The sequence below is a fragment of the Grampus griseus genome (assembly GCF_964374135.1).
Source record: "Grampus griseus genome assembly, chromosome: 10".
NCBI classification, from domain to species: Eukaryota; Metazoa; Chordata; class Mammalia; order Artiodactyla; family Delphinidae; genus Grampus; species Grampus griseus.
Genome location: NC_139004.1, coordinates 96,061,572 through 96,080,799, shown reverse-complemented (window position 1 = coordinate 96,080,799; position 19,228 = coordinate 96,061,572). Strand labels below are relative to the sequence as shown.

The 19,228-nt window shown below is 51.1% G+C and overlaps 1 protein-coding gene across 1 annotated transcript in view; it reads right to left on the bottom strand.

Annotated features, from left to right (window-relative positions):
- Nucleotides 1-3,236: 3,236 nt before the first annotated feature.
- LMCD1 (LIM and cysteine rich domains 1) overlaps nucleotides 3,237-19,228 on the bottom strand; it is a 57,819-nt gene continuing 41,827 nt past the window's right edge. The window contains exons 4-6 of the mRNA XM_082662847.1: nucleotides 18,573-18,902; nucleotides 5,540-5,755; nucleotides 3,237-3,899 (exon numbers count right to left, since the gene is read on the bottom strand). Of these exons, the coding sequence (XP_082518973.1) occupies nucleotides 3,741-3,899; nucleotides 5,540-5,755; nucleotides 18,573-18,902 (705 nt within the window). The 3' untranslated portion in view covers nucleotides 3,237-3,740. The remainder of the gene's footprint in view (nucleotides 3,900-5,539; nucleotides 5,756-18,572; nucleotides 18,903-19,228) is intronic.

Here is a 19,228-nt window from a genome sequence, read left to right as displayed (position 1 = left end):
TTTCATCAAGGAAGAGAATATTTCTAAGCAGCTCCCCAAAGGTGAAGCCCCGTTGGCCAGCCTTGAGTCACACGCTGTTTCCCCAGCTGCAGAAGAAGCTGGGAAAGTGAGTTTGTATCGCGGGAAGTGGGCTCTCCCCACAAAGAAGGAAATGGGGCGGAGGATGGCCGCACATAGGCAGCCAACGGCGTCTGCCTCATTCTGAAGTTTTCATAGTTGATTTAGGCCCTTTTGGAATCCAGTGCCATGAGCAACAGTGAATCCTCGAAGGGCCCCCGGCTGTTTATTCTATGATTTTGTTGCTAGGCATTATTCTAAGGATTGGAGACTAAAGATGAGAGTATTTTCTCAAGAAGTGCATGGGGGAGGCTTTCTCAAACTAATACTTATAGCACGGTAGAATCAGTGCCGTTATCGCCGTAAGCCTGGGGTATTTTGAGAGCACAGATGAAGGGCAAGGGCCCCTATGATACCCTTGTAGGGAGGGTGAGGCTGGAGAAGGGGAGTGGTGAGAATGGCAGCTGTGCTTCCTGCTGACATGGGGGATAAACCATGCGAGAATTAACGCCGTTACACTGTAGAGCGTATGTCTTTCCAGTTTTGGTGCGGCGTCCCGCTCAGTTATGGCAGCCCCATGGAAGAGGCAGTAATAGGGCACCGTGTGGGGAACTCCAGGCAAAGGGAACAGCCGGGGCGGCGGGCAGAGGTGGGGAAGGCTGGGTCCCATAGAGGAGCCTGCGTGCTATGCATTTGGCTTCTGGAAAGGGAGCAGTAAGCAAGGTGGGTTGGGGCCGGGAAAATTAAGAAACTTGATTGCAAACCTAAGAAGCTTTGACTTTCTCCCATGTGCGAACAGGGAGCCCCTGTTCTGTAGAGGAGAGTGCATGGCGAGGATGTGTTTCTGAAGGGTCCACCTGAGTAGTGTGTGGACAGGGTGAGTTCGTGGCAGGGAGACTCACCAGGAGATCGTTGTCAGTCTGGGCCGAAAATGTTCAAGGTGAAATACAACGTTGGGGATGGAAGGAAGAGGTGATGGGAGAGAAGACTGCACTGAGTGACCATCAGAGGGGAAGGGGGGTGTCAGAGAGGATTCGGTGTTCCAAGTGCAAGGTTGGTGTCATTAGTAGACACCAGGAAGGCAGGAGCACGTTCTGGGTGGCATCCACTGGGGTCTGTGGGGGACATTACTCCTGTCCACAGTGGTGTGGACAGAGGCACCAGGACAAAATCGATCAGGCATCACGCTGGGGTTTCAACAGAGGAGAGATCATGTATCCCGTAATCTCTCTGTCCCGCCATTACCAACCCCTGCTGAAAACTCTCGGAAGGCTCCCCGTTGCTCGTAGGACAGAAGCAGGTCTTTTCTGTTGCCCACAAAGCTGGAGACCCTCTTGTACCTCAGCATCCATCCTCCGTCTGTGGACCTGCCACACCCATCTTCCTTCAGTCCCATTCATGGTCACCACTGTATCTCCAACAGCAATAAGTAGATATTGAATAAACTGGTGCTGCTTCAGCCACAGGGTCTTTGCACATGCCATCCATGCATCCATCTTTAACCATCTTCCTTTCCCTCTTTGGCTACTCGGCGTCTACTGCCCTTTAGATCTCAGTTCAAGTGTCACTTTCCCAGGAGCACCTTTCCTGACATCCCTGATTAGGTCCAATCTCTTTCATTTGCTTTATAGAGACCCAATTCCCCACCCCCACCCCACCTTCATACCATCCATAGAAGCGGTAATTTTACATCAACTTGTGGGAATATTTGCCCGAGGTCCATCTCCTGCACAGACTGTAAAGTCCAGGGGCACTGTTCTTTCTGTGAGCACTGTACCCCCTGTACTCAGCATGCGCATTGGAATTCTGTAGTGCTCAGTGAATACTTGTGAATGAGTGCATGAGGGAATGAACAGGTACCTGTTCCATTGGCGCTTCAGGGAGGGCTGCTGAGAAGCAGGTTATGTTTCAGAAGCTCCTTCTAGGACAGGTAGAATTTCTGTAGAAGGAATGGGTCTTCAAGAACCGAGCACAGACCAGGGCAGTGGTGGCAGGGGAGAGAGTCTTGATCAAAAGGAGTTTCTGAATGTTTACGTGAAACAGGGAAGTCGAAATCTAGAGAAAGAAAGGGTTTTAAGACCAGAAGGACAGCTAAGCCAAGTGTTGGAAGGACTCACATGTCAGGATGAGGACTTGGTTGTTAAGTTGAGGGGCAACAGGGATCCTGGAAGGATGGGTCCGAAAGCTCCTCTTTGAGAAGGTGGACATGGCAGAGAAACACGGGGGCTGGAGAGATGAGCTGGAAGCAGAAAAACACCTGCGAATAGGGCAATGGCTTTCGTCCAGCTTGCAAACCACATGAATGGAGGTATTGTAGACGAGTTAGTGCGAGCAAAATGTGGGTGGTGAAATGAAAGAAACTGGGCAATAGATGGGCAGTTTAATAAAGAGAGGCCAGGACTTCCCTGGCGGTCCAGCGGTTAAGACTCCGCACTTCCAATGCAGAGGACGCGGGTTTGATCCCTGGTCGGGGAACTCATGGCATGACTAAAAAAAAAAAAAAAGGAAAGAGAGGCCGTGGTGATGAGACTGTGAGCTCCTAAGCCTCAGGTCTTTTTCACCTTTATATCCACAGTAGAAAAAGAAAGGTCTTTTTTTCTGAAATTGTGGGGAGGAAACGAATTTGGAGACTGTAAGTGCACAGAGAGGCCATAAAAGAGAGACAGCCTCACCTGAAGAGCTATTCTGTTCGGCTCATTCAGTGTTCCGTTGGCAACGTTTAAAAAAGGGAGCGATTTCTCTTAAAAGCCATATTTCTTCAGGTTGGCCTGCACTGGCCACCGTGTCCCATGTGGCGCCCATTGGTTGAGCTTAGGTGGCCCTGTTTGGTTGCTTTGAGTCCCCTGCCTGGTCTTCCACCCAAAGGGGCTCACTCGTCACCTGCCGGGACTTGGAGAACACCTGAGTTTCTGCTCCCTGGTTTTCAAGAGGCTGCTCTTAGGTGTCCCATGAAACACGACACGCTCGTTTCCATCAGTGCTCTGGGGGTACCCAGAACTGGGGGGATGGGAGTTCTGCCCCGAGACCCTTCAGTCCCCAAAGGAGTCTGATGAGACACAGTTGATGAAGAGGCACACCTACATTTCCAGTGCCTTCCGCTAGCACCGGCACTCAGGATCTTGGCGCAAAACGGATGCCGTGAAATGACTGCCAGGTGTAAATAATGAGATCAGGGCATGTGCGAACTTCGTAAAACTTTTATTGATATATTTATCATGCCAACATTTTTTTATTTAAGATTCAAATTCCATTTGAAAGGGAGGCAACAAACGAGCATCGGGATCCCAGGCTGCTCCTGGAGGAGCCCCCAGCTTCACGAGAAAGCACGCACATCCTCCAGCTGTGTGATTTGATCACTCAGAGTTGCATTCTGGGAAACTCCTCCTAGAGAGCCCGGGCAGGATGTGTTTCGTTGGTAGCTGGGAAACAACAACAGCAGCAAAAACAAAATAACTGCATCCTAAGACTTCTCAGAACATCTCCGGCTTTGAAGCTATTGACCCTCAAGGATCCCTCCCCACCCGATCTAGAATATGTGTGTGTATGTATATATCTCCACTGAAGAAAGATCACTGTTTTTGTTGCTTGCTGGCTGTCTCGCCAGACCCTTAGGATGGCCTTGGCACACATGGCTGTGCTTCTCGGTGGGATCCTGTGGATTCCAGCCGTGGGTGCACAGCCCTTCAGGAGCGTTTGGACTTGCTGCACGCTGGGCACAGAAGCTGAGCCCTGGAGATGATGTACGCCCGGCCGCCCAGCTGCTGCTCGCAGCCCTCGCAGACAAAGTGCTCCCGGTGCCAGGCCAGGTCTTCCACGCACTGGTAGTCCTCTGAGAATATTATCTGGGGAGGGGAGCAGAAGAATCGTTCAGCTCAGGTTTTGTCCCTAGTAGACAGGGCGTGGGAGACAAGCCGTAAGATGGTGGTCCCTCGTCCCCCATGCTTGTTTTGACCTTTCAGTGCCTCAGTGGAGAAATCTGACATAAATCTATGACAGTAAGTACAGTATTTGGCGAAGGTCATGGTTGCATCTTAGCTTCCGGGATCAAAAAAAAAAAAAAATCCTCCGCTATTGACAGGTTTTATGTATCTGACATCTATGATGCTGTCTGGGCCAAATCCAAAGCCCAGTTGCTTGGGCTTGGAATAAAGGAACATCTGTACAATCTGGTGAGGAACCAGAGAGCAGAACGGCATACTGGTTAAATGTGCTTTCTGATTTTGGGGTCAAACGGACCAGGTACGTGTTTTCACTTAACTACCAGCTGCATGACTTTGGGCAAATTACTCAACCTCCCTGTGCCTCAGTTTCCACATCTGTAGGATGGGGATATACATACTACCCGTCCCATGGGGTTTTATGAGGGCCGCGTGTGTTGCTACAGATGGAGTACTCGGAATGGCAACAGAGACAAAGTCAATGCTTTCTGATTATCGCTGACCTCTCTGAGCTGAACTTTTCTCAAATGTCAAATGGAGATAATGATTCTCTGTCCCTGAAAGACTGTTGTGAGATGTAACGGCACATCACATACAACGTCTGTAGCACGTTAGGATGAGGTGTTGTTACCGCGAGCGTACTGTTGATCTCACAGAAATGAGGTGGGTGGGACCAGGCCTGCTGACAGCCCTTTTCCTTCTGTAACATACTTGCCCACACAGGTATGAGGTAGGACGATTACAGGGTCTTAACTTCACACGGAGACCAACACGTGAAAAGTGGGAGGAGGCAGATGTTGGCTTAAAGTGAGGAAGACACTTCTAACCCTTGTATGTGCCACAGATGAAGGTAGTGAGTTTCTCGTCACCAAAGGCATGCAGGCGGTAGTTATTACTGTCATAGCCATTATTGTCACTCTTCATACACCTTAGAGTTTCTCTAGTCTAAACCCATGTTGGAGAGCTGAACCCCTTTCACAGCATCTCGTAACTGTCCGATTGTGTTATGTTACTGCTCCATGATTTTATTGTATCAGCTTGTATTACATGACCCTAAGACTCACAGCGGCTTCCACTTCTTAGTTACTCGGGCCCCATGCCAAGCATTTTCAGGCACGATCTCATTTATCCTCACAGCAATTCCATGGGATGGGCACTGTTACCCTCCCATGTAGTAAGTTATAAAACGGAAGCACAGGGGTTAGGGACACACACGCCTCACAGATGCGGAGCCCAGTTTGAATGTGGGTCATCTGCCTCCTGGCGGCAGCCCATAGTGTTCTTCTGAGCCCTTACTTAGTGCCAAGCCTTGTGCCAAGGATGAGACTTGACAGGTGCTTTGTGTCTGACCCATCCCAACAGGCCCGGGGGTGGGAACTAATTTCTGCCCCACTCTGCAGATGGGAAAACAGAGGCTGAGAGTGTGAAGGGGGATCTGAGCCTCAGTTTTCCTATCTGTGGATCACATCATCACGAAGCTACACTCCCCTGGGCCTCTGGGTCCCCTCCTGCAGTCTGGGGGTGCCCATCCCACTGGTCCTCACCTCGTCGCAGCCGGAGCACCGGGGCCGCAGGCTCTCGCAGTAATGACGACCACACCAGGGCGCCCCGTCCTTCCAGAAGTAGATGAGGTCCACCAGCGGCTCGGAGCACTTGGTGCACACGAAGCAGGCAGGATGCCACTGCTTGCTGTAGCCTGCCCTGTCCGAGTAGACCACAGGGCTGTCGGCGGGGGCCACCCCCTTGCAGAGCTCACAGACCTGGAAGGGTGGGGGAGGAGCCCCAGGACACAAGGTAGTCAGGAGTGCATCGTGACCTGGGTTCGAGTTTCAACTCCAGTCTCTTTACTTCCTGGGTGACCTTGAGCAGTTACTGTACCTCTCTGTTCCTCAGTTTTCTCATCTGCAAAGTGGGATAATAATAATACTGCCTACCTAGTAGGTAGTTGTGAGGACTCAGTAAAGTATCGGTTTGGCCATAAAGTTCATTTGGCTTTTTCTGTAAGATCTTATGGGCAAACCTGAATGAACTTTTTGGCCAACCCAGTATTTGTTTAGCACAGTCATTCTCACACTTTTTGCTCTCAAGACCCTTTAGACTCTTAAAAATTTTTGAGAAGCCCAAAGAGTTTTTGTTCATGTGGGTAATAGCTATTGATATTTACCATACAAGAAATTAGAACTGAGGAAAAAAATTAAATAACTATTAATTCATTAAAAAATAGTAAACCAACAGCATGTTAACATAAATATTTGTAATTAAAAATAACTAGATTTTCCAAAACAGAAAAATTGAGTCAGAGTGTGGCATTGGTTACATTTTTGCAAATCTCTCATGACTGGCTCAGTAGAGGATTTCTCGATTCTTATAACTGTTTTAGCTTTTTATCTTTTGCATCATGTGGTTTTCTCTGAAATAGATGAAAAAAAATCTGACCTTACACTGATTAGAAATTGAAAAAGGGAGGCAGGCATTTTAAATAGCCTTTCTAGATAAGTGTGGAGTATTTTTCTTTGCTATTCCATCAAAATTAGACAAGTGTTAGTTTCTCAAAGGTTAGTTAGTGTAGAGTATCAACCAACCTTTCATCCCGGTTACATTAAAACCCACCGGTCCACCTGGCACTTTGAATGGCTCTTTTACCTATGGAGGATTCATTTTTAATAAACTTAAAATTTTAGAACAGTTTTCGACGTACAGAAAAATTGTCGTCATAGTACAGAGAATTCTCGTATACCCCGCACCTGCTTTCCTCTGTTCTTAGCACCTTACGTTAATATGGTGTACTTGTCACAATCAGTTAACCAGTATTGATATGTTGTTATTAACCGAAGTCCAAACTTTATCCAGATGTGCTTAGATTCTACCTACTGTCCTTTTCCTCTTGTAGGACTGGATCCAGGATCCCACATTACAGGTAGCGATCATGTCTCCTTAGGCTCCTCTGGGCTGTGACAGTTTCTGAGACTTGCCTTGTTTTTCATAACCTTGGAGGAGTACCAGTCAGATATTTGGTAGACCGTCCCTCAGTTGGGATTTGCCTGATGTTATTATCATGACTGCACTGGGAGGAAGACCACAGAGCTAAACGGCCGTTCTCATCACGTCCTATCCAGACGACATCCTCCATCTGTAAAATCCAGTCGTTTTGGAGTTCTCACCTCCTCAGAACTCTGATGACGAGGATGATGCTGGCTGGCATCTCCCTGGAGCAGTTGTGTGTCCAGCTCAGGTGTCTTCCCTCCCGACTGACACCCTTACGGAAACCCGAGAGAGTTACTTGCCCTTCTAGACTTATCTCCCTTTTAAGGAGACCTATATTTCCCCCCAGACATGGCCAAAGCCAGGTTCACAGAGATTCAGTGATTGCTGGGTAGCAATAGCTGACGAAAGGCAAAGCTGGGATTTGAACACAGGCCAAGCCTGACCCCAAAGCCAAGGTTCTTTCTGCGCCACCGTGCGGCCGTTACATCAGAGTCAGCAAACTACCTGCCTCTGCCTGTTCTTGTAGGAACCATCAGCGTCGAATGGGTTTTACATCTGAACTCTAATTTAGTGAAATGTTTTCTCCCAAAAAAGAATTCCATTCTTCTCATAGTAGACCGGGGTTTTGGACTGAATGGTGCCCCTCCCCCAGTTAACATGTTGAAGCCCTGACCCCCAATGTGACTGTATTTGGAGATGGGGCCTTTAAGGAGTTAACTGAGGTTAAATGAGGTCATTAGGGTGGGGCCCTAATCAAATAGGACTGGCGTCCTTATAAGAAGAGAGACCAGAGATGGATGGCTGTCTCTTTCTCTTTCTGGGTGTACACACAGGGGAGGCCATGTCAGGGTACAGTGAGAAGGTGGCCCTCTGCAAGCTAGAAAGAGGGGTCTCACCAGAACCCAACCCTGCCAGCACCTTGATCTTGGACTTCTAGTCTCCAGAACTGGGAAAAAAATACATTTCTGTTGTTTAAGCCACCTGGCCTGCGATATTCTGTTATGGCAGCCTGAGCTAGCTAATACGGCCTGTATTGCAGAAACCTGTCTTAATTATACTACTGTATTTTGAATTTCAAAAAAAATTTGTGGATATTTATTTTCTCTCTTGTTACATAAAGTACCTACGTGATATCATCAACGCCAGCTCTTGGTCCACAACACCTGAGAGATAGATCACCTGGCCCTCTACAGAAAATATTTACTGATCCCTGGCTTGAGATGAACCCTCTGTCTTACTAAGCACAAATTATGTGTCAGCCAAATAGAGATATTTATTGTTTTGCTGTGTAAAGATGAATAGGCCTATATTCAGAGCCTAAACACTTAGAATTCTTTACATACTTTAACTGCATACTTAATACACTCTTGTGTACGAAGAGGAAATAAAAATTAAAATGGTGGCAATTGGGGAAAGAAAACCAAATGACAGAATATGTCCACGTACTGAGTGTGGTCCCTAAGCACGGTCGTGGCTGAGCTCGTGTTCAGGTGAGGAGTGTGTCTGGTTAGCTGCTCCTGGCTGCCTGGTGATGATGTTCCTTAGAACATGCTGGATTTTTGGTTTCGGTTATGCCCACAAGAATGACGGGTGTGAGTCCTTCACCAAAGTGAACCCTGTCCTTCTGTATGTGACTGAGCCCCAGCTCACCTGGAACTCATCAGAGGGTCTGAACCAAAAATAGGTGATGGGGAATTCCCTGGTGGTCCAGTGGTTAGGACTCCACGCTTCCACACCAGGGGGCACGGGTTCGATCCCTGGTGGGGGAACCAAGATACCGCAAGCCTCACCATGTGGCAAAAAATTAAAAACAAACAAACAAAACAAACCAAAAATAGGTGATGGATCCGCGTGCATTGACTGTCACATCTCCAGAAGTGTAAACTGTCTGGTGAGGGCTGTTTGAGAAGCAAGTGAATTTTCTGTCTGTTGGTCTTTCTAAATTTCACAGAATGAAATTTCCGGCCCCTTTCCTCCCACACAGAAGGGGCTTACTGTCCATCCACCACACCTGGTCGAGTATCACCAGGATACATCAGTGGGGCGCCTGCCTCCAAGTTTCCAGATGTGCCTAACACAGAAGTGGGGAAAGGGAGGGATATAAATGCACCTGGATGTGTCTGGTGGGTACCAGCAGGCGCCCGCGACCCACAGAAGGAAATAGAGGGATGTGAGGTCAGGAAGCGGTTTGGGGGTGATCACGGGTGACTCTGAACTGTGGGTTGGGACTTCACTTTGGAGATAGTGGGAAGCCACTGCTGGTTCTGGAGTGCTGGGGTGTGGTTTGCACGGTGAGGGGATAACTCTGGGAGCACTGTCTGAATGGGCTTTGTCAGGAGCCTCTCTGAGGAGTGTCTCTTCCCTCCTTGGCCCCCAGCATCCCTGGCTGTGCACCCTGTTACCACCAGTAGCCAGTCCTTTTTTAAGCAAACAGTGTCATTGACATTTTATGGAAACATGCTGTCAGAGTAATGAGTCCTGTCAACATGCATCAGGAAGCAATTTCTTCTTCTGGCCTCTGAGCTATTTTCCATGCCCCCTTCCCTGTGGTCTCAAAGGACAAGAGATCTGACAGTGTCTCGGCTCTGTCAGCTGGTGGCCCCTCAGCCACTAGGGGCAGCCTCACAACCAAGAGTCCGACTGCCCAGCCTGCCTGGGGTCCTGTGATCCTGGTCCTGCCCTTCTCTGCACAAACTTATTCTCCTACCATCCTTGGAAGGGAGGTTTACAGTTTCTAAATTGCAGTGGGTGGTTGAGAGGGGGGCTAGCTGTGTGACCTTGGGCAAGTTACCCAACCTCTCTGCACCTTAGTTTTTTCACCTGCCAAATAATACTCGGAACATCACAGGTCTGTTGCATGGATTAAATGAGATAATAGAATTAATGAACTTGACAAGGGTTCAGTAATAATTAGCGAAAATCTCCTGTTATCCCTACGAAGCCCTCCTTATAGAAAGTTGAGGAGCTAAATCCATTTCCTAAGATGACAAAGACGTCGAAGGCAGCATCTGCTTCTGGTTTGGAGGCCTGGGTTCCTTTCAGTAGCACCATGAGCACGTAGCTTGGCAAGAGGTCATTCCTCCCACCCATGAGCTCTGTGTTTTTCCATCTCTGTTCTTTCCCTCTGTGCAAGGCCAGAGAATCACATCATGTGAGTTTCATCTTCTGTCACTACCCCAGACTCAGCTACAATCAGTGCCCGCCTTGGTGGGCCTGCTTTTCTCCCTCTCCCATCCCACCCCCTCCAAGACAGCGTTCTCAGCCTCGAGTCTGCCCCAGCATCCCTAGAGGGCCGCTCAGAGTGCTGCATCTCCCCACCCCGAGTGTCTGATTAGTAGGTCTGGGAGGGGGCAGGGGAATTTTCAGACTCCCAGGGGATGCTGGTATGGTCAGGGGACCGCACTTCGAGACCCACTGTCATAGAGCGTTTGAACATGACCTTATATAAGAACTCAGCAAAAATGACATGACCAATTAGGTTCCATGACAGCAAAAGCCAATTTGAATTCCTGGTATGCTTAAATTCTAGACCATTTTGAAGAAAGCCCAATGTGGTCATTCCCAGGTGACTTCCCCTCTAGAGAAGCCACTTTTGGTCGAGTAGAAGTCCTTTGGAACTAGGCTAAAAGGCACAGAGAAGACCATTGATCATTAGCATGTCAGTGGGTTCTCATTCAGACTCCCAACTGTCTAAAACTAGAGCCTTCTCATGGGAATCTGTCCAGCCTTTGCCTCGTGACCTAGTTTGCAGACTGTGGTCCCTCCGGGGGAAGGAGCGGTAGCACAGACCTGTCGTAGGTGGAACACATGTGACGTTTCTCCTGGTGCCACTGAAGTTCTGTCTTGCCCCGTTCAAGTGGTGAGAGATTCTTCATCACAAGCGTCTAAATGAAAGAGTTCGTATATTCTGTACTTCGGGATTTTGTAAACACTTGCACTGAGAAAGCTGAGGAGCATTCTAGATTCAGCTGCCTGCAAAGCTCAGACCCTGCAGGGCTGGGGTTCCCTCCGCCGTGAGGTGTGGAAATGATGCCGGCAACTTCTTGGACCCTCCTCCAACCAATACCCGTATTCCCTTTCTTTGCATATGGTCCCGCCGTAGTAACTCGCTTCTGTAGAACAGAATGTGGTGGAAGGGATGCTGTAGATCCCGGAGGCAGGTCATAAAGGCAACACAGCTTCCACGGGCTCTTTCTTGGGAGTCCTGAGACCCGCATCCGAGGGCAGCCACACGGAGAAAACACAGAGATAGAGGGAGAGGCCGGGGCCCCTGCTGGTCCAGCCCTAGCCGTATCTGTATTCCAAGCATCAAGGCCAGATGTCAGGGACAGAGACAAGCTCTCCCGCTGAGCCCTGCCCAGGTTGCTGATCTGCGAGAAAACAGACGACTTGGAACAGGTGCTCTAAGCCGCAGCATCTCAGGATGGTTTGCTGTGCGGCCCCAGGTAACAGGAGCAGCACACATGGGCACGCAGAGTTATTCAGGCTTCTGAAATGGAAGTAACCAAGACACAAAGTGTTTCAGGAAGCAGCAGATTCAGGACGGTGGCCCCAGCTTCCACGGCCAAAGAGCTGTCTCCAGGGATGAGCCGAGCTGGCCTCCAGGGACAGATCTGCAGATGCTGAGAGACCGGTAAACCAGCCGTAATCCGTCTGCCGCGGCTGCCAGCAGTTCTGTTCCAATCATGCGGTTCTTTTCTGGAAGGCCCTTATCCAAAGGCCTCCCCAGTCTAAACCCAGATTGCCTCGTGAAAAGCGCACCATTACAATACAGTAAATATTGACTCAGGGGCCTTGAATTCAGGCACTGGGTTCTTTCCAACACAAATACTCAACAATTTATTTATAAAGAGCATCTCTCCATTTCCTCTTATGGCGATTATTCACCATCTTTGCTTTGCAGCCTCGTCTATCGGCAGTTTTTTGGGTTTTTTTTCCTCTTTTCTGGCCCAGTGTCACGGCTGGCATCTTTAGCCTCTTGCGTTCTCTTGCCCCACATGGGCACCTTCCCGAGGTTCCTTGTGGTGCAGAATAGGTGGGTGGCCGCAGGCGCTGCGGTTAGGGTCCCGGCCTTTGCACGAGGTCCCGCCGTAGCTTCATCTGGGGGGATCTGCGAGCCTCAGTTTCTGCATCTGTGACACACGGTGGGCCCTGATCTTGGGGATTGCTTTGCACGTGGGGTCAGTGCTGTGGGCCCACCAGTGCTTTGTCTCCCGCATCTTCTAGGGGCAGGTCCTTGAGGAGGGGGCCCTCTCCCAAGCAAGGCAGAATGCAGGCGTTTCTAACCGCATCTCCCTCACTGCTTATCTGGTGAAGGGGGAGGATGGGGCCAGGAAGGCTTCCCAAATGCGACACTTGGAAGAGAGAACGTCAGCCTGGGGTGTTCCCGAATCTGGCTTTGACAAGTGTATCCCTACAGCGGGCTGCTGCTGAGTAGGGACGAGGCTTACGTGCGGTCATCTCTGTTGCAGAGGCCTCGCCAGGTGTCTGGGCCACACGGGGGCTCTGGAAGCGGGAGCTGCCGTCCTTTGGAGTCTGTGCGGGGTTTGAGGTGAGGCAGGCCTGAGTTCCAGTTCTGGCTTCACGGCTCACCAGCTAGACAGCTAGAGAGGGGGATGATATATCTTGCCGGGTAGTTCTTGGGATTGAATGGAACCACCGTGTGAAGCCTCTGGCGTGCTGCGTGGCACGATGTAGGTCGTCAACGAATGGCAGATGACACTATCCTCAGAATTATCAGCGTCCCCAAGTAACCTCCAGTAGCAAAATAAAACGGAACAAAGCCCAGGTCATTCATAAATGGTGAAAACCATTTTTTATGGTTCTTCTAGTGCCAGGGTCAGCAAAGTACATCCCTGGGGCCAGATCCAGCCTGCTGCCTGGTTTTGCAAATAAAGTTTTATTGGGACACAGCCCTGGTCATCTGTTGAGGTATTGTCTTTGGCTGCGTCAGCGCCACAAGGACAGAGGCCAGTGGTTATGACTGAGACCTTGTGGCTCGTAAAGCCTGAAATATTCACGATCTGCCCTTTATAGGAAAAGTTCGCCAACCCCTGTTTTAGTCAATGGACTATTACGTAGCCCACTTTGCGGGGGGGCGGGAAAGATAGTTGTGAAGCCTTATGAGGCAACACGGCAAAGTATTTACAGTATGGAAAGCAGGATAAAAGGAATTTTCTGTGGCAAATCAAATCTCCTTTAATGTCATTAAAATATCTCCCCTGTGAACAAGGTGGTAGGCAGATGCTGAGAAGCCTGGTAACCATGGCAATTTGCGGGGCGGGGGGGGCTTCCTTTGATCCTCTGTCCTCCAGCTCAGGCATGGCTTGCAGGCCTGGGGGCGCACAGTGGTTTCAAATTCGCAGAGAGGGGCTGGCAGGAAAGCCAGCCTGCCGGCCCACAAGCCAAACATCTGCTCGGACCAAGCTTTGGAAGTCCCTTGCCCACAAGTATGTCCCTTGTCGGGGCTGGAGTTGGGCTGAGCCGCCAGCGGCTGTTAAGTTTCCATCTGAGAGGCCCACCTCGTGGGAGGGAGGGGACCCACACCTCCGGTCCCTCCTTTGTGCATTCTTGTGGGGAAAGGGGGCAGGGGCGTTACACTGTAATTTGGGACCAAATTAACACATCTTTACGACTTCCAGCAATGTCTTCACTTCTTTCAGTCTGTTCTCCTCTTAGTCACTTTCTCTGGGGCCACAGCTTGGCCCATGAGGCAGGAGCTGGGGTCTCCCGGCAGGGATGAAAACTACGAAGGGGCGGAGATGACATTAAATGCTACGTCCTGGCTTTCTTTCGTCTTTCTTCGGTTACAAGTTTGGGGTGTAGGGAAGGGCGGAAATTCCTGGGCAGGATGACCATGCCCAGGAAATTGGTATATTTAATTTCGGAGAAAACATCCAGTAAACTTTCTAAACGCAGGGAAATGGTCTGGTAGAGCTGTTCACCGTCTGAGCATTGAGGTCCAGTGTCCGTAGGATCCATCCAGGTGGGAGAGGTCGGGAGTGGGGGCCTGGAAAGCAGATATGGAGCCCCACCGTGCTGCTGTGGAATGGTCTGGGCTGCTGGGGTGGGCAGCTCCACGGCCGCGGAACACTTCGAAGCCCCCAAGACCCCCGAGAACCCGTGGTGGATGGGACTGGGGCGGGGCAGGCACGTCCTTCCCTTGTTCTTGGCTCACAGACGAGAGGCCCTCAAGTTCTTCACCAGGCTGGGCTGGGAGTAACTCTGCACACTGCCATCCACGCCGACAAACATAAATGCACGTGCCCTTGCTTTGTCCCCACCCTGCTGGGACCCCGCAGGGCTGGTGACGCAGAAGGACCTGGGCTGGAACCTCGCCGGCAAACCAGTTAACCTCTCTGTGCCTCAGGCTCCACGTCTGTGAAATGGGCATAACGACCCCAAGCCGTCTTGCCAGTCGTTGGGAGGATTCAAAGAGATGAATGAGCCTGCTGTGAAGTAACAATTCCCCACCACCCTCGCCGCTACACGCACACACAGGGGGGCAGATCAGGGAAAGAGGCTAAATAGTGGGGTGTTTTTACTTGGCCTCACTGATTTAAAGGGCCTGCTTTGGGAGTGACAGCGGTTGGTTAGTATCTGGGATTTTTGTGCCGTGGCGTTTCCTCATGAAGTGGGATGACTCTCAGGGCATTTGCCATGCCACGGCCTCTCCTGAGCTCAGGGTCAGGATGACACTTGCAGGGACCTGCCCTGAGGTCGGCATGGGCGGCCGCAGCTTTGGGGTTCATTCCCAGACGTGCCACGGCTGATTTCAGGCCTCCCGTCCTGTCACGGGGCCCGTGGGAAGGCCTGGCGGAGGGCCTTACTCAGATCCGAGTAAGTGAAGAGTCCCGGCCATGAGGACGGGTCGGCTCAGAGGGCGCTGCTCCCATCACCCAGCTGGCCCACCGCCCTCCGGCTTCACCCAGCGCTCAGCCCGTGGTTGGGGATTCCACACAGGCGACTTGGAGAAGCCTTCTGGCGATAATGCTCCTCTGGTCTGGACAGTCTGGTGGAGGGGCCTGGGGTTGCGGGGAGGACTTGGCAGCCAGGGTCTCCGAGGAAGGGCACGACTGCAACAGGCCGCCCAGCAGCAGGACAGAGCCGAGCGAGCTCCTGGGAGAACCGCCGTGGGGTGTAGGCTACCGGCAGCTCAGAGAAAGCAGGGCGCGTGGCCTCCGGCTGCCAAGTGTGGAGTGTAGTGCGCTCTGGGATGGGGCATTCGGGGCGGGTATAGATCAGGGGGCTGCGTTCTGTGCCTGTGTTTCCACCACTCCCTGTGGAGAGTTCAAGGAATTCAAGAGTGCTGTGCAGTGTTCTCAAAGCCGTACACCCTAAGCCCGGGGGCCACATAAATCTAGAAAATGCCCCCATTAGCATCTCTCGGACCCTCCTGTATACCAGATCGGCAGTATCATTTTGACTGAGCTTAAATGTAAGATCATTTTTAACCCTCTTTAGCGGCGGTTCTCAAAGTGTGGCCCCCAGCGTTGGCATCAACCTGGAGACTCGCCAGGATTTCAGGTTCTCAGACTCCACCTGCACCAACAAGTCTGGGGTGGGACCCAGGCCTCTGGATTTTAGCCAGCTTCCAGGTGACTTTAGTTCGAGAACCACGGCCGTGGCCTCCTAAAGGCTCTGAGAAGTCCAGCCCTAAAGAAACCCATTTCGTTTTGTTTAGTCTGATGTCCCCTTTACATGGCCCGTTTACAGCTTCATAGCCATGAGCTTTCTAGGAATAAGCTTTGGGAAACAGGAAAGAGGGCTGAGTTGGTTCGAATCCTATAGCCTCCCTTGGGCGGTTGGGAGCTTTACATCAGATACCCTCCTGCTTAGCTCTGTCCTCGGTCCAGAGAAAGCCCGCTAAACGGTAGCCACTAACAACAGTAATAACGTCGCCGTTAGGATGATAAAGTGTGATACGTTACCATCGTAGCTCCAGTGTAATACATTTCACATGGCCTTCTTTTTGCCACCTTTTCTTTCATAAATCACTGTTGGATTTGGGGTGTCAGTCCTATGCTTCCTCCCTGTACCTGGGTTCTCAAGTTGAATGCCCTGACTGCTTCTAGCAAAGTCTGTGGCCCTCGTCAGGGGAGCAAAAGTCAGGCTTCGTGCCTGATGCCTGTCTGTGGTAACTGTCCTACCTGCCCTTTTATGAGAACAAGAGGAGCCCAGCACATAGGACAGCCAGCACCCATGTCCCCTAGATATGCCGCCCCCTGGGGTAGAGCAGAGCAGTTCAGGCAGCGAGCCCACAGCCAGGCCCCAATGGCAGGGCTGCTGGGGACAAGCCATCTATGGCCTGGCAGGTTACTTAGCTACCTTAATAGAATTTGCTCCCCGGCTTCAAGGAGATAAACAGGGAGTTAAATACAGATAACAAGCAGGGTTTTTATAACTCAGCATCACGCAGTAGAAAGAGTATGATGATCCAGCTTCTGCCCTTTAGAAATGATGGGGCCTCTGACAAGCCACCATTCTTCTCTGAATCTCTGACTGCTCACCTGTAAAATGGGGCTGGTGAAATCCACCTACCAGGTAACAGTTCGAATTAATCCAAGACCTGGAAGTACTGAGCACAGCACGTGGCACGTAGCAGGTGCTTCAGGCATGTGAACTTGAAATCTCATCGTCCTTTCAGGCAAAATGGCCACCCTAGTGGTCCCCATCTTTCGAGGATCAATTTAGTTCGAACATGGGACTTCCCTGGTGGTCCAGTGGCTGAGAATCCGTCTTGCACTGCAGGGGACGCCGGTTTGATCCCTGGTTGGGGAACTAAGATCCCACATGCTGCGGGGTAACTAAGCCTGCGTGCCGCAACTACAGAGCCCACGCGCCACAACTAAAGAGAAGCCTGCACGCCACAACGAAGGCTCCTGCGTGCTGCAACTGAGACCGGACGCAGACAAAAACGAAAACAAAATTTAGTTTGAACATTCATTCATTCATTCCCTTGTTCAGTCATTCATGGATCGCGTATTTATCAAGCACCTATTCTCTATATTATATAGATGACTGCTGCTGCGGATACAGAGATGGACAAGACAGGACTCAGCATTTAGAGAGGGTGATGGACGTGAGTCTACTAATGACATAATTTGTTATCTAATTAAGATTGGGGTTAGGGTCAGGAAGGAAAAGTCTGTTTTCCCAGCCAGCCCGACCCACCAATATCGGCTTCCTTCGCATTCCCTATTTACTGCCTGGTCTTGTTTAAATGCTTCCAAAGTGTCACAGCCATTTCCTAAAGTTGACTGTTGCCAAGGCCCTGGGATCTCAGGCCGCCTCTGCCCCACTTCCACACTGTCCAAACCCGTGGGCTGAGTCCAGGATAAAATACGTTCTCAGACCAGCATTTCTCTCTTGGGAATGGCAACTGGGAAACGTCACAGACTTAAAGACGTTGCGTTCCAGCTTGGAATTACACAGTACTAATGTGTTAAAGATCGATGGCTGCTGGAGGGTGGATAGAAGGCAGGGCTGGGGACAAGGCTAGTTTATGAAACGTGGTAACTGGATCTAATGTTTTCAGAAGTTCCTGGCATGTGAATTCTTCCTGAGAAATGGTCTTTTCAAGACCATCACCAATTTGTGCTAGTGAAAATCCATTTCATTCTTTTGTCTTTTTGTCTCCTTGTTCTTTGTGTTGGATGGCAATCCCAAATGAACGGGCCCAGGGGGCGGGGGTGGGAGATGCAGGACGCAGGTTTTGGATAACAAGTGTGAGTCCCTACAGAGAAGAAAGACCCGCCCCTTCCGGATGTACTGACGGCATCGTTCCGGCTGGCATTTCCCAGGGGTGTCTGGCTCACGCGGGTGACGGCTAGCCTGTTCCCAGCAAGGCAGGTGGTTTGCCTGAGGACCCTATATATTGGGACTTTTATCTCCAAATGTCACGTAGAAGCATGAAGCCTCTTGGCTGACAGGGGTTGGGGGCCCATGAACGTTAGCAAACAGCCCCACGTGGCCCGAATCTCAAGCCCGCCAGCTCTCCCTACGGCCCTTGCAGTAAAGTCCTAAATCTATGGCATCCCAATACGGGGACAGTGTCCTCTGCCTCTTTGATTTCCCGGGGCTCGGAGGACAGTACAGGCCAATCAATGCTTGAGTGATGGATGGACGGAGGGCATGACCCTTCCGGAAGCGTGCCCCTGCTGACCTCGCCAGCCTTGGGGCCCCCTGCACCCTGGTACCACACTTCCAGCCACCTGGGACTTCATTCAGTCCTCTGACTGTGCTGTGCTGTCTGAGACTTTCACCTTTTTTTGCACGTGATCACCTCTTTAAGGCAACACAGGTCTTCCCCGAAGAGCCCGAAGGCCTGGGGCACTCTTAATTATTCTTCCAAGGCCAGCATGGGCCTCACCTCCTCCCCCAAGCCTACCCTCACCCCCAAGCCAGGACAGATGCCCTTTCTCCGCACTGCGACGGTTTGCTTGCCTGTGACCTCTCCTGGATCGTGACCACGAATGAAGGCAGGAATGAGGGAACAGAGCCTGGGGCTGGGGCCCTGACCCTGCAGCCCTGGCCTGGGCGGTTTCAGCCAGACCCGATGGATGGATGGATGGATGGATGGGAGAGACTTACGTGTTCCTTGGACGGGTCGCTGATGCTGCCGTTGGTAGTCGGGGCGGCTGTCTCTGCGCCCTCGGGCTTCTCCTGCTGCTTCCCCTCCTCCTTGGGCAAGCCGCCCTGCCCCGGGAGGGCCACTTCGCCCACACCCAGGGCCTCGCTCTTATACTGCTTCACAAACTCCTCCATCACTTTCAGCTCGTTCTCCAAAAGTCCGCGGCAGCGAGAGGGGTCCTGGTCGTAGATAGGGAGCTGACGCAAGAGCTGGCGCCGGCGGTAGTAGGCGCCCTCGGTGCCCGTCACTGGCTGCTTCTCCTTGGGGATGAGCTCCATGTACTGCAGGCCCTGGGGAAGAGGAGACCCAGCACCATGATTCCCAAGCACTGGGCAGAGATCTGAGCCCTGGCGAGACCTGGGCTTCTGCAGGTCTCTGCAGAACCCAAGGATTATCCTCAAGGAAGAAGCGGGGTGAATTTGGGGAACACTGGAAAGAGACCTAAATAAGCTTCCGCTCTCCCCTGAGTCACACTCACAGATTCACAGTCTCGATGAGAATCGGGTAATTTCAGTAGACGTTCCTTTTAGATTTGCTGGCTTTGCAACAAGGATTTTTGTTTCCTTCAAAACTGAATATTTTTACCTCATTTACCTCGTGGCCATGCTTCTCATTT